This window comes from Nematolebias whitei, chromosome 16 (genome assembly GCF_014905685.2).
Source record: "Nematolebias whitei isolate Nwh7 chromosome 16, NemWhi1, whole genome shotgun sequence".
Classification (NCBI taxonomy): Eukaryota; Metazoa; Chordata; class Actinopteri; order Cyprinodontiformes; family Rivulidae; genus Nematolebias; species Nematolebias whitei.
In genome coordinates, this window is record NC_056513.1 from 35129564 (window position 1) to 35144341 (window position 14778).

The 14778-nt window shown below is 47.3% G+C and overlaps 1 protein-coding gene across 1 annotated transcript in view; it reads left to right on the forward strand.

The window, feature by feature from the left end:
- Positions 1-4545: 4545 nt before the first annotated feature.
- cfap52 (cilia and flagella associated protein 52) overlaps positions 4546-14778 on the forward strand; it is a 56973-nt gene continuing 46740 nt past the window's right edge. The window contains exon 1 of the mRNA XM_037689869.1: positions 4546-4648. Within this exon, the coding sequence (XP_037545797.1) occupies positions 4546-4648 (103 nt within the window). The remainder of the gene's footprint in view (positions 4649-14778) is intronic.

A 14778-nucleotide genomic window follows, 5' to 3' on the forward strand; every position in this document is an offset into this window, starting at 1 on the left:
ATCCTTTAAAATTAATTTTGTTTTGCTAAGATAATGTGTCATGAATCAGTTCAGAATGATGGATCTTGTCCCAGAATAGTTAAAAAAAAAGTATGAGGTGATAATATTGGGAAGGTTTTAAAGTAAAGACATGTCTGGTTACTGTGACAGAAAGAGAAAGAAGTCCAAGTCTACTGTGACAAATGATTAAAGGGGTAGTTCAGATCTTTAGAAGTGGGGTGAACCGCCTCAGTTTGCAGAAGGAGAGGTTAAGCCCCCAGTATACTGCCGCGTACCTCCATACGCAGAGGTACGCACGTACGTACGCAGAAATACGAGCGTACCCCCAGGGCATGTCCGTGCAAAGCTCAAATTTTTTCGACCGCATACGCAGTGTCGCACAATAAACTGCCCAGCGACGGACTGTTTTGTATGCAACACCAATGTATTAAATTTCCCTTCTTCATCTCTGATCTGGCCTTTTCTTTTGTTTTTTTGCCAAGAGGCAAGTGATCTCTTCCTCCTCCGTTGATGCCATGACTGAAATGGTGAGGAAGGAATTTGTCACGAGCGAATTAAACTCAGGTCCAGTGTGGCTGCGGGAGGGTCTGGAGATTTCCTGGTGGGCTGGTCTGATGTGTGGGCTGTAGAGCCAGCGCTCCCTGTTTTTTTTTTTTTCTAGGTCTTTTTATTAACAACATATAAACACAGAACACCGCTGCAGCTGAGGCTGCCAGCGCTCGTTTTTTTTTCTTCCCAGCCTGTCAATCCCGTAGGCGTGTCAGCAAATGACCAATTGGCAAACTCAATTTGTCCCGAAGGTAAACGCCTCTTGTCTGTGAAGCTGCTCTGCAGCTGCTCGGGGTGTATGCTGGAGTACAAAGTCTGAACCCTCTGTGTACAGTATACGCGTACGTACGCGTGAACGGACGTATGCGGCAGTATACTGGGGGCTTTAGTTTGAAATGAACTGACGAGCTGTCAGATAGTCCCAGTTTTGTCATGACTGAAGTAGATCATTGCTCCTTAAAACTGCTTCAGTCTTAAAACCTTCATAGAGTTTCCTGCAAATGCTGTTTTACAAATCTGTACCTGTCATTCATTACATGAGTATTGCATCAACAATATCTAAATGTTCTGACCTGAACTACCCCAGGCTGCACCGGAAGTGCTACTGCTAACTGCTGCTGTTATGTTTGTGTCTTCAAAAAAAAAAAGAAAAAAAAAAGTGTAAACAAGTAATTTAAGTTGTTTTAAGATGACAGTTCATTCTGGTCTTGATCCTGCTCGGACTAGCTGTCAGCTCGTCACTCAGGTGCTTGTTAAGTCGTATTTTTGCCACTTCATCCTCTCACCTCGTATTTAGTAGTTGTCATTTTGTGCTCAGTGGACAGTATTTTCTACACATATACAGTGAGGAAAATAAATATTTGAATACTGTGCGACTTTGCAAGTTCTCTCACTTAGAAATCATGGAGGGGTCGGAAATTTTCATCTTAGGTGCATGTCCACTGTGAGAGACATAATCTAAAAAAAAAAAAGAATAATCCGGAAATCACAATGTATGATTTTTAAAAATAATTTATTTTTGTGTTACCGCTTCAAACAAGTATTTGAACATCTATGAAAATCAATGTTAATATTTGGTACAGTAGCCTTTGTTTGCAGTTAGAGGTCAAAGGTTTCCTGTAGTTTTTCATCAGGTTTGCACACACTGCAGCAGGATTCTGGCCCATTCCTCCACACAGATCTTCTCTAGATCAGCCAGGTTTCTGGGCTGTCGCTGAGAAACAGAGTTTGAGCTCCCTCCAAAGATTTTCTATAGGGTTTAGATCTGGAGACTGGCTAGGCCACTCCAGAACCTTGATATGCTTCTTACGGAGCCACTCCTTGGTTATCCTGGCTGTGTGTTTCAGGTCATTGTCATGTTGGAAGACCCAGGCACGACCCATCTTCAATGCTCTAACTGAGGTGAGTGGAATTAAGACCAAAAAGTTTTATTTTGGTCTCATCTGACCACAGAACTTTCTCCCATGACTCCTTTGGATCATCCAAATGGTCATGGGCAAACTTAAGACGGGCCTGGACGTGTGCTGATTTAAGCAGGGGAACCTTCCGTGCCATGCATGATTTTAAACTATGACGTCTTAGTGTATTACCCACAGTAACCTTGGCAACAGTGGTGCCAGCTCTCTTCAGGTCATTGACCAGCTCCTCCCGTGTAGTTCTGGGCTGATTCCTCACCTTTCTTAGGATCACTGATACGCCACGAGGTGAGATCTTGCATGGAGCCCCAGTCTGAGGGAGATTGACAGTCATGTTTAGCTTCTTCCATTTTCTAATAATTTCTCCAACAGTTGATCTTTTTCACCAAGCTGCTTGACAGTTGCCCCCCTAGCTCTTTCCAGCCTTGTGGAGGTCTACAATTTTGTCTCTGGTGTCTTTGGACAGCTCTTTGGTCTTAGCCATGTTAGTAGTTGGAGTCTTACTGATTGTGTAGGGTGGACAGGTGTCATTATGCAGCTAACAACCTCAAACAGGTGCTTCTAATTCAGAATAATAAGTGGAGGTGGGCTTTTTAGAGGCGGACTAACAGGTCTTTGAGGGCAAGAATAGTTGCTGATTGGCAGGTGTTCAAATACTTATTTGCAGCAGTAACACACAAATAAATTATTTAAAAAATCATACATTGTGATTTTCAGATTTTTTTTTTTAATATTATGTCTCTCACAGTGAACATGCACCTAAGATGAAAATTTCAGACCCCTCCATGATTTTTAAGTGGGAGAACTTGCAAAGTCACAGGGTGTTCAAATACTTATTTTCCTCACTGTACTTATGTGGCTCCAATGACAAAATATTTTTACGACCTGAGGTTACTTGATAACATATAAATCCTACCTGTAAAATAATTAGTTTAAAAAACATGTATGACTATAGACATGATTATGTTTCATATTGACCAGTGACATGTACAGATATGCTGTCTTGGTATTTTTATTGCATGCAAGTTAGCATGAGTTTAATAATTTTTGTTTGACACTTTTTCAAAGTGTACTCCTGTAGAATCCTGTTCCTTTCTGCTTAACTTCATTCTGTTGTCACAGAGTCTTTTCAGTGTTTCATGTTTCCTGCTCTGTGTGTTTGTGTGTTGTCAACAGGCTGCGGACATGGGCCCAGAGGAGACACCAGAAATAAAATCAGAGCCTTTAGAGGAAAGTATGTACAGATGCTTTATAGGTTTTGTTCTATTTCATATAGGCTTCGCCCTTTAAGGCTGTCGCTGATGGGTTTTATCCCGTTATGTGAAGCATTACACTGAAAAGTTTAGTCCACGCCCACCCGCTGTGTGGGCCCCACCCAGTCTGTATAAGTTACGTTAAGAGCGGGTAATCGGTTCCCTCCGAATTTTCTTCAGCAAGCTAATATCACTGACCTTCTACAAGATGTCCAGCTCCAACTCCATCCACTTGTGTCCGTCCTGCAAGACCAGTTACTTGCTCAGCTTTGACTGGTACGACACCTGCGAGGGATGCCTGGGTCCCCGCCACGTCGCCCGCGCTTCCTCCTGCCGCCTCTGTGATGACCTTCCTCCAGAGGAAAGGCAGAGGAGAGCAGCCTTGTTTAAGGCTAACGTCAAGGACTGCCTGTCCGTGGCGAGAGACTTTTCACTAGACGAAGCCATCGACTTGTTCGACGCCGGCTCTCGGAACGAATTGGATGGTTCCTCTAGGACAGGCGACGTCAGCAGCAGCCCCGATGCTCGCTCCCTCCCGGAGAGCGTAGGAACGAGGGGGGCCGAGTGGATGCTCGACCCCTCCGGGCTTTCCTGCCTCAACGGCCACATCGCTCCCTGTCGTCGGCGCCCTCCTCTCAGAGTTGCCCGACATTATCCGGGAAGCTGCTGACATGAAGGGACTTTCCGTTCCCTCCCTCCCCCTGCCCAGATCGGATGATCTAGCGGGAAGGTTTGGCTCCACTCCAGCTCGCCGTCATGATCCCATCTGGCCTCGGTTTCTAGTGGTGACGTCGTATTGGAACGAGGCCGCGGCCAGTCCTGGTAAACTTAGAACGCCCGTCTCCACTTTCGCTCCCATCACCAGAGTGGAGGGGTTCACCGAGCGGAACTTTCCCTTGTTACCCCCCCTTGAGCCAAGCCTTGCAGAAGCCTTCGTAGCGAAGCTGTCCAGGTTAGAGCAGCGTCCCGTCCCTCCTGGGAAACACGACCAGACTGTGACCACGCTCTCCAATCGAGCTCACCAGTGTGCGTTTCAGGCAGCCGGAGCTAACAACAATGTGGCGCTGTTAGCATACAGCATGTCCAAGAGGCTGGAGGCCGCAGATCTGCCTGATGAGTCCAGGAGCTCCCTTTGCAAGGCATCTGATGCCATTCTCAACATGTGTGCCTCTTCTGCGGTCTGCCTGTCCAGAATTGCAGCATGGATGACGATGATTCAGAGATCCACCTGGCTCCGTCATTCCCCCTCTCTGCCGGAGAAGCTGCACAGAGACCTGATGGAGGGCCCCATCACGGCGGACGCGCTGTTCGGGAGCAGTTTCAAGGCCATGTTGGAGAACTCCAAAAAGTCGGAGGAGGTGTCGGAGACCGTGCGCCACCTCATCAAGCTGCGTGGCTCATCCCGCCTCCCGGCCCGCTGGAGAGATCGTCGTGAGCAGAGGCAGAAACAACGACGTTCCACGACTGCAGCAGCGTCGTCTCGCTCAGCTCCACCTCCAGCCCCTCCCATCAGAGACCAGCCCTCTTCATCCTGGCAACCAGCAGTTCAACGTTTCCCCAGAGATCGCCAGCAGGCAGCGCCCTGGGCCAACAAATCACAGAGCTCACGGGGGAAAAGGTTAAAAAAATGACGGTCTGCGGAGGGTGTGTAAAAATGACACAAACTTTGAAATAAAACATCATTCAATGATTAAAGTGTCTGTTTTTAGCCAGTCTGTAAGCTCGAATGAACTTACAGTGGCTGTGCACACATCCTCCACACAAAACGAGCCGGTGCCCTTAAATAAAGGTTTTTCTAAACCACCGTTGCTCCAAAACGAGACGAGACGCTCACATGACACAACAGTGGTAAGCGAAATAACTTGTTTTCAACCCGAGCTGCACAATCCTCATCCAAGCGGTGTCAAACGCGCACTTGCGCGACGCGAACAACCTTCACCCAAAGCTGGGTCCATACACAGCTCCCCGGCGTTCACCGGCTCACATCGGCATAAATGTGAGACCACAGAACGGGTCCAGTGAAGGACATCGCTCTCAGCGAGAGTGCCACGCGCCACACCAAAGCAAACGCGTGCCTCCGCGGCATGGGCAGCCTTCACTCACCACTCCTCAGTGCTCGGCCCCTCACGTCAGCATAAGCGTGAGACAACTGAGCGAACCCAGTGACAAACCTCATTCCCAGCGAGAACGGCACGCGTCCCACCAAAGAAAACGTGTGCTCCTGCGGGGCTCACAGCCTTCACTCAAATGGCACGGCGAGGATGAAGTCACGCTCCCCGCTTGTCAGCAATCGCCCGCTCATGTCAGCATAGATGCGAGATTGCGAAGCGAGCCCAGTGCAGGACCCCGCTTGCGGCAGGAGCGACACGCGCTTCATTGCAGTGGTGTCAAATGCGCGCCCCCGCAGCGTCATCAGTTGTCACTCTTCTCAACACACACCGGTGACATGAAGATGGACCCGTGGTCCGAGCACAGCACACAGGCGCGTTCAGAGCCCTTTCGAGAAAGCCTTGCCTTGGGTCACGCGGATCACACTCCCGCGGTGCTTGACGGCGGTTGAGGCGGTGGACTGAATGACATCCGTACAAAACATGACGCGTCACCTAAACGCGCGCCCACTCCACGAACATTACACGGAGTGGCTAAAAACATGCTCACCAGACAGATGGATGACCAGGTTGTTAAACAGGGGATACACGTTGCAATTTGGGGCCTGACCCCCTCCGTTCGGAGGAATTTTAGAGACGGTCCTGTCATCACCAGACCAAATCTCATTCCTAAATGCTGAAGTCCAAGAACTTCTAGTAAAAGAGGTGATCTCCAGAGTTCCCGACGGAGAGGAAAACACAGGGTTTTACTCATGTTACTTCCTGGTTCCCAAACGGACCGGAGGAACGAGACCCATTTTGGATCTGTCAGTCTTCAACAAGGTGATCATGGACAGACCATTTCACATGTTGACAACCAAACAGCTGTTGGACAATATCCAGAGAAACGACTGGTTTGTTTCCATTGACCTGAAAGATGCCTATTTTCACATACCGATCATCCCAAAACACAGAAAATTTATGCGCTTCTCCTTTCAAGGGATGAAGTATCAGTACAACAGGCTGCCGTTCGGTTATTCCCTCGCGCCTCGTACGTTCTCAAAAGTGTGTGGAGACGGGCCTGCAACTGTTACACAGAGCAGGGATGAGAGTTTTGTTTTACCTGGACGACCTGCTGCTGCTGTCACGCTCCAGACAGGAAGCAGCGATGCAGGCTCAGGTGCTGACATCACACCTGTTAAATCTGGGCTTCACCATAAATTGGAAGAAAAGCTCGATTCTCCCGGCCCAGACGATTGTTTATCTGGGAGTGGCGCTAAACTCGACCACCATGCGGGCTTGTTTATCACAAATGAGAATCAACACTCTAAAAGACCAGTTCCGCCACGTAAGACCTGGCAGAGTGGTAACAGCTGTTTCCGTCATGAAGCTGTTAGGAGCGATGTTGTCAGCTCACACAGTGGTCCCGCTGAGTTTACTACACATGAGACGCCTCCAGAGGTGGTCTGCGTGTCTGCGTGTGGATCCAGTAAAACAAAAGAGACGGATGATCACTGTTCCTCCCTCCGTGAGAGCCGAACTCCGACACTGGGGAAACACCCTGGCTCTGTCAGAGGGAGTCCCCGTCAGCAGACCCACGTCACACGTGTCAGTCTTCACAGACGCGTTGCTGTCAGGCTGGGGGGGGGGATATGCCTATCTCAAGCTGTAGGAGCATTGTGGCCCCATCACACATCAGCTCACATAAATGTTTTGGAGTGCCGCACAGTTTTGAACGTGATTCAACACTTTGCTCCTGTGCTGCAGAATCAACATGGTTTGATTCACACCGACAACAATGTTACTGCTGCATACATAAACCGGCGAGGGGGTGTGCGCTCAGCCCAGATGTTACACATTGCGAGAAAACTACTGTGTTGGGCACACCAAAATCTGCTCTCCACAAGAGCAGTGTACATCCCCAGTGTTCTGAACAAAGAAGCAGATTTGATGTCCAGGGACGGTCCACGTCACTGGGACTGGACTCTCCATCCAGATCTGATGGCTCAGATGTGGCAGAAATTTGGCATAGCAACTGTGGACCTGTTTGCGATACGAGAAAACGTTCAGTGTCAACTATGGTTTTCACTGAGCCTGCGAGACGAACCACCGCTGGGGGTGGATGCGTTTGCTCACAGCCCATGGCCCAAAACGCTTCTTTACACGTTTCCCCCACCTCCCCTGATTTTACGGTTTTTGAACCGAGTTCAGGAGGAGGGATTGACAGCTCTCCTGGTGGCCCTCGAGCGCGTGAACGCACCATGGTTCCCAGTCCTACAACGCCTGCTATCGGGGCGCCCGTGGAAACTGCCGTGGAGGGAGGACGCTCTCCTCTAGGCGGGAGGACCGATCAGGAGTTAACCAGAAATAGGCCAGCACCTGTGGGTCTGGCCGCTGAGCGGATCCGTTTAGAGAGGATGGGTCTCCCGCAAGATGTAGTGCGCACAATCCAGGATTCACGTGCTGCATCTACCACAGCGCTGTACACATCAAAGTGGACAGCTTTTCAGCGCTGGTGTACGGAGAAAGGTGTAGAGGCCACCTCATGTCCTCTAGGTGACGTGCTGTCTTTTCTGCAGCAGCTGATGGACAGAAATCTGGCGTTCAGCACGATTAAAACGTATGCTGCAGCCATCTCTTCCTGTCACGAAGGGTTCGGAGACAGAACATCTTTTAATCATCCGCTGATTAAGCGTTTTTTAAAAGATGTACAAAGACGCAGGCCTGTTTCATGCCCACTTGCTCCACAGTGGGATTTAACGCTGGTCCTGCGGGCCCTGATCAAAGCCCCATTTGAGCCTCTGGATCAGGTTCCAATTAAATTCTTGTCTCTTAAAACAGCCCTGCTGCTAGCTTTAACATCCGCTAAGAGGGTGAGTGATTTATCTGCCCTCTCTGTCACTCCGTCATGTCTCAGAATTCAGGCTGACGGCAGCTCAGCTGATCTAAGACCAAATCCAGCTTTTATGCCTAAAAACATCACAAGCTCGTTTAAATCAAGAGAGATATCATTGGAAGGGTTTTTCCCTTGCCCCCACAAATCAGAAGAAGATGCATCTTCCCATCTTCTCTATCCGGTGCGGGCGTTGAATTGTTACATAGCGCTCAGCTGCAATGCGTCAAACTCAACATTTGTTTCTGCATTATAGAGATGCATCTGCAGGTCGCCCGTTATCCACCCTGCGCTTGTCACACTGGCTTGTGTGAGGCCATTTCTGAGGCCTACAGAGCATCAGATTTAGAGCCTCCTGCCAACCTCAGAGCACACTCGACCAGGGGTATTGCATCTTCGACTGCTTTGCATAATGGTATGACAATGCAGGACATTTGCACTGCGGCCGCGTGGTCAACACCCTGCTCATTTATTCGTTTCTATTTACATGTTGTGATGGTCCTTTCCATGACACATTCTGTCCTTAATGTTCTAACAGAATGAATATTATTGTTTTCATGGAACCCCGTTCAACTCTCATCTGACTGCATGCTTTACAGTGTGAGATGTTGTTATCAGCCACAAGTTGTGTCTGTTATTTTGGTTCTATTGTCACTAATCAGTTCATGACTATTGTTACCAATCAGTTCATTTGATTAATAATCAGTTCACTTGTTATTATTAATCTGTTCATACTGTTCAGCTGTGAACCGGTTGGTTCATGGCTCCCTTTTTCAACATCTTCCCTCCCCGTTGAACGTTTCCGGGGCGTTCATGCTTTTCAGAACGCATAGTTACACAGCTTGCGTCTGTGCATGGTACACATAATTATGCAATGCATAATTATGTACATGGGGAGCTGAGTGACAAGACGTTTTTTGGGCAAGCTTTTGCTCCATACGGTGTTCGAATGGACCCAGTGAAGCGAGGACCACATCCGCTTCGCCCTTAACCCATCAGCGACAGCCTTAAAGGGCGAAGCCTATATGAAATAGAACGTTGGTTACATACTGTAACCCCAGATTCTATGAATATAGGCGTAGCCCTTTAAGCGTCGGGCCTCACTGGCTCCTAAATGTCTGAAGAAATAAAGCTATTTGGGAGCCGATTACCCGCTCTTAACGTAACTTATACGGACCAGGTGGGGCCCACACAGCAGGTGGGCGTGGACTAAACTTTTCAGTGTAATGCTTCGCATAACGGTATAAAACCCATCAGCGACAGCCTTAAAGGGCTACGCCTATACTCATAGAATCTGGGGTTACAGTACGTAACCAACGTTTTTCTGTTCATACATTACAACAAACAGTTACATTTCTCAGCATTATTAAACTTTTTAGTACAGTTTTTAGGTTTAGGGTTGTGACATTTTGATTTCCCTTAATGAAATTAATCTTTTAACTGTAGCTTCAGAAAGTATTGAAACCCAGTCCACTTTTTTCAGTTTATGTTGCCACCCTGTGCAAAACTGACAAACATTTATTGTCTTTTTTTTTCTCATTTCTCTACACTTAGTATCTCATATTGACAAAGTGAAAAGAGAACTTAAAAAAAATACAACTATATATTTAAAATAAATATCTTAAAATTGACTTTTCAGCGTGAAGGTTGCTGGAACACATCCCGACTGTGGGCCTTTCTGTGTAAAGTTTGCATGATTTCTTCGTGCATACATGGGTTTTCTCCAGGTACTCCAGTTTCCTCCCACAGACGAAAAACATGCATGTTAGGCTGATTGGTAACTCTAAATTGTCCCTAGGTGTGTGATAGAGTGAATGGTCCTTTGTCTCTTTGTGTCACTGTGATGGACTGGAGACTATGGGTGGGCGATATGGCTTAAATATAATATTGTGATATTTCAGAGCATTCTGACGATAACGATAAATTTCGCGATATAAAACCCCCCCAGAAATCATAGTTATTTATTTGACAAAATTAACTTAACATGTTGTTTTGCAGTATTACATAAAATAAATAAAAACAATGGGTAATTTTACTGAAATTACTTTATTTAGTAAAGTATTCAGTCTCCAAGTATAAAAATAAAAATGATAATTTTGTTATTTAGATCGAACAAGTCTGCACAAATAGATCAATAAATCCACCATAAAAACTAAAGTGCAGGTGAAGTTTCCCCCCGAGTGACAGCTTAAAGCGGAGGGAGGAAGAGACATTTGAGTTGTCTGTATCTGCAGTTTAGAGCTGGATCAGGGACAGCTGATCCGTGCGTTGTTTGTTTTTAGCTTTTTAGCTAGCTAGTATTGCGCGCAGCTAATTAGCGTCACACCAGTACCGACAGGTGAGGGGGGGGGGGGTGCGCAATTCGGTGTGGTCGTTCGGCGTGCTCGGTTCTGTTAAGGGGGCGGGGCGCCCTGACGTATTACGTCATGAAATTAGCATATCATGATATAATTTTTTTGCCCGGGCAAGTTTTTTTTTTACCAGTATTATCGTGAACGATATGATATGGCCCAGCCCTAGCATGGACACAGCTCTGGGAAAGCCATCCTCTTTAGCAATGAACTTTTGTGTCTTTCCTTCCTTGTGCAAAGTGTCAATAGTCATCTTTTGGACAACTGTCAAGTCAGTAGTCTTTCTCATGATTGTGTAGCCTACAGAACTAGACTACTATTTAAAGGTATTTTGAGTTAATTAGCTGATTAGAGTGTGGCACGGGGTCTCTTCAATATTGAACCTTTTCACAATATTCTGATTTTCTGAAATACTGAATTTGGGGTTTTCATTAGTTGTCGGTTATCATCAACATTAAAGAAATAAACATTTGAAATATATTGGTCTGTGTGTAATGAATGAATATAATATACAAGTTTCACTTTTTGAATGGAATTACTGAAATAAATAAACTTTTTCATGATATTCTAATTTTATGACCAGTACCTGTATATGGACTAGTTGAATGAGGTGTCTCTAAAATATCCTGATGCATGCTCAATAATTTCAACATAACCTAACATGCATGTTTTTGGTCTTTGGGAGGAAACTGGAGTACCTGGAAAAAAAAACATGCATGCACAGAGAGAACATGCAAACAACACCCATAAAGGCTCCCGTACCAGGATTTGAATCAGAGTTATCTGCTCGCTGAGAGGCGGCTGCTCTACCAGTTCTGCTACAATCCTGCCCCCAACCGGACTATGTTGAAAAATTAAGCAAATATATAATTTCCCTCAGAAACAAATGAGTATCCAATAATTCATTCAAGAACAGCATCAAATCACCTAGTCCCTGTGAACAAAGCTTGTTGCCTTAAATCCAATAAGACTAAAGGCTGGAATTGCTTCAAATGTGCCTCAGGTTTGTACTAAATAAAGGCACTGAATTCTTGTTTATTTGTGATGTTTGAGTTTTTTTAATTCCAAAAACATTTTGACATTTTTTAAATTCTCCTTTCATTTTGTTATTATATGATATTGAGTGTAGATTAAGGGAAAAATTAAATTGAACAATTATATAATCAGATTGTAGTATAAAAAACATTCTAAGTCATTTTTTAGACTAATTTTGACCTTTCTGACATGTATTTAACATGTTTCTTTGGTGTGGTTATTCAATAGGTTTTGAAATTGTTGAGGTGAATGTGGATCTAGATTCAGATTCCACCAATTCTTCAGTCATCTCCGACTCTGATCCCAGGAAACCAAAGAAGAAAAGATCAGACAAGTGCTACCCTTGCCCCACCTGTGGCAAGGTGTTTGACAGACCATCAAAGGTGGAGCGGCATAAATCTATTCACAAAAGGAAACCCAAGTTACTTCATCAGTGTCAGCATTGCGAAAAGAAATTCACTCAAGAAGAGAAGCTGATTCGGCACCAGAAATTACATAACAGGAGTAATGAGCATCCCTGTCCCGACTGTGGAAAAGTTTTCAATAGACCTTCAAAGTTAGAGAGACATAAACACATACACTCAAAGAAACCAAAGGAGCCTCATCAGTGTACTTTCTGTATGAAGACATTTGGGAAACTTCACAGACTTATTCGTCACGAGCGAGTTCACACCGGAGAGAAGCCTTTCACCTGCCCGGTCTGTGGAAAGGGCTTCTCTGAGGCAGGTCACTGCAAAGCTCATGAAAAGACCCACGAGGTGCAGCCAGAAAAGCCTCATTCCTGCACCGACTGCGAGATGAGTTTCTTTAAGGCCTCTGAGCTCCGTCGACATTTCCGTTCTCACACGGGTGACAAACCTTTCAGATGCACCTTGTGTGACAGGTGCTACTCTCGTTCTGAGGGACTTAAAATTCACATGAGGAGCCACACGGGGGAGAGGCCGTTTAAATGCACCATCTGCAGCAAAGGGTTTTATTCTCGCCACTGCTTAAGCACCCACTCGTTGATTCACTCAGGAGAGAAGCCACACGTTTGCTCCATGTGCGGCAAAGGCTTCTCCCAGCTAGGTAACATGAAGGACCACGAACAGAACGTACATAATAAGTCTGAGAATTACATCTGCAATGAATGTGGTGCAACATTCACACGTTACAAGTCAATGATGGAGCATCAGCGCATACACACGGGAGAAAAGCGTTACTCTTGCCTCACCTGTGGTCGCAGGTTCTCATGGAGTCATTCTCTCAGTCGACACAGGAGGACACACATACACAAACAAATGTCATTGGAAACCTCTGTAGGCTCAGAGAGTTTTGAGGGACAATCTGAGGACCCTGCAGTGTATCAAGTCAGATAATCCTCTCTAGTTTTCAAGTGTGCACTCTAATTCTGACCATTAGGGATGACTGACTTTGTTCACAAGACAGAAATTTAAAGGTCAGAGCAACATTTCATCCATCCATCCATCCATCCATTTTCTTCCGCTTATCCGGGGTCGGGTCGTGGGGGTAGCAGCCTAAGTAGGGAGGCCCAGACTTCCCTCTCCCCAGCCACTTGGGCCAGCTCTTCCGGGGGAATCCCGAGGCGTTCCCAGGCCAGCCGAGAAACATAGTCCCTCCAGCGTGTCCTGGGTCTTCCTCTGGGCCTCCTTCCGGTGGGACGTGTCCGGAACACCTCACCAGGGAGGCGTCCAGGAGGCATCCTAAACAGATGCCCAAGCCACCTCAACTGGCTCCTCTCAACGTGGAGAAGCAGCGGCTCTACTCTGAGTCCCTCCCGGATGATCGAGCTTCTCACCCTATCTCTAAGGGAGAGCCCAGACACCCTGCGGAGAAAACATTTCGGCCGCTTGTATCCAATTTCTCATTCTTTCGGTCACAACCCAAAGCTCGTGACCATAGACGAGGGTAGGAACGTAGATCGATCGGTAAATTGAGAGCTTCGCCTTTTGACTCAGCTCTTTCTTCACCACGACAGACCTGTACAGCGCCTGCTTCACTGCAGACGCTGCATCTATCCGCCTATCGATCTCACGCTCCATTTTTCCCTCATTCGTGAACAAAACCCCAAGATACTTGAACTCCTCCACTTGGGGTAGGACCTCCTCCCTGACCCAGAGAGGGCACTCTACCCTTTTCCGGCTCAAGACCATGGCCTTGGATTTGGAGGAACTGATCTTCATCCCGGCCGCGTCGCATTCGGCTGCGAACCACTCCAGCGAAAGCTGTAGATCATGATCTGATGAAGCCAATAAGACCACATCATCTGCAAAAAGCAGAGACGCAATCCTAAGGCCACCAAAATGGATCCCCTCAACACCTTGGCTGCGCCTAGAAATTCTTTCCATAAAAATTATGAACAGAATCGGTGACAAAGGGCAACCTTGGCGGAGTCCAAATCTAACCGGGAACAAGCCCGACTTACTACCGGCGATGCGGACCAGGCGATGCGGACCAGGCTCTGACACCGGTCATACAGGGACCTAACAGCCCGTATCAAAGGGCTCGGTACCCCATACTCCCAGAGTACCCCCCACAGGGTTCCCCAAGGGACGCGGTCGAACGCCTTCTCCAAGTCAACAAAGCACATGTAGACCGGTTGGGCAAACTCCCACGCACCCTCCAGGACCCTGCTGAAAGTGTAGAGCTGGTCCAGTGTTCCACGGCCAGGACAAAAACTGCACTGCTCCTCCTGAATCCGAGGTTCGACTATCCGACGGACCCTCCTCTCCAGAACCCCCGAATAGACCTTACCAGGGAGACTTAAGAGCGTGATTCCCCTGTAGTTGGAACACACTCTACGGTCCCCCTTTTTGAATAGGGAGACCACCACCCCGGTCTGCCAATCCTGGGGAACTTCCCCCGATGTCCACACAATATTGCAGAGTCGCGTAAGCCAACACAATCCTACAACATCCAGAGCCTTAAGGAACTATGGGTGAATCTCATCCACCCCTGGGGCCCTGCCACCGAGGAGCTTTTTAACCACCTCGGTGACCTCAGCACCAGAGATTGGAGGGCCCGACCCAGAGTCCCCAGGCTCCGCTTCCTCAGTGGAAGACGTGCCGGTGGGATTGAGGAGGTCTTCAAAGTATTGCACCCACCAACCCACAACATCCCGAGTTGAGGTCAGCAGCACACCACTCCCAACAGTGTTGGTGGCGTACAGCCCCCCCCCCCCCCCCCCCCCCCCCC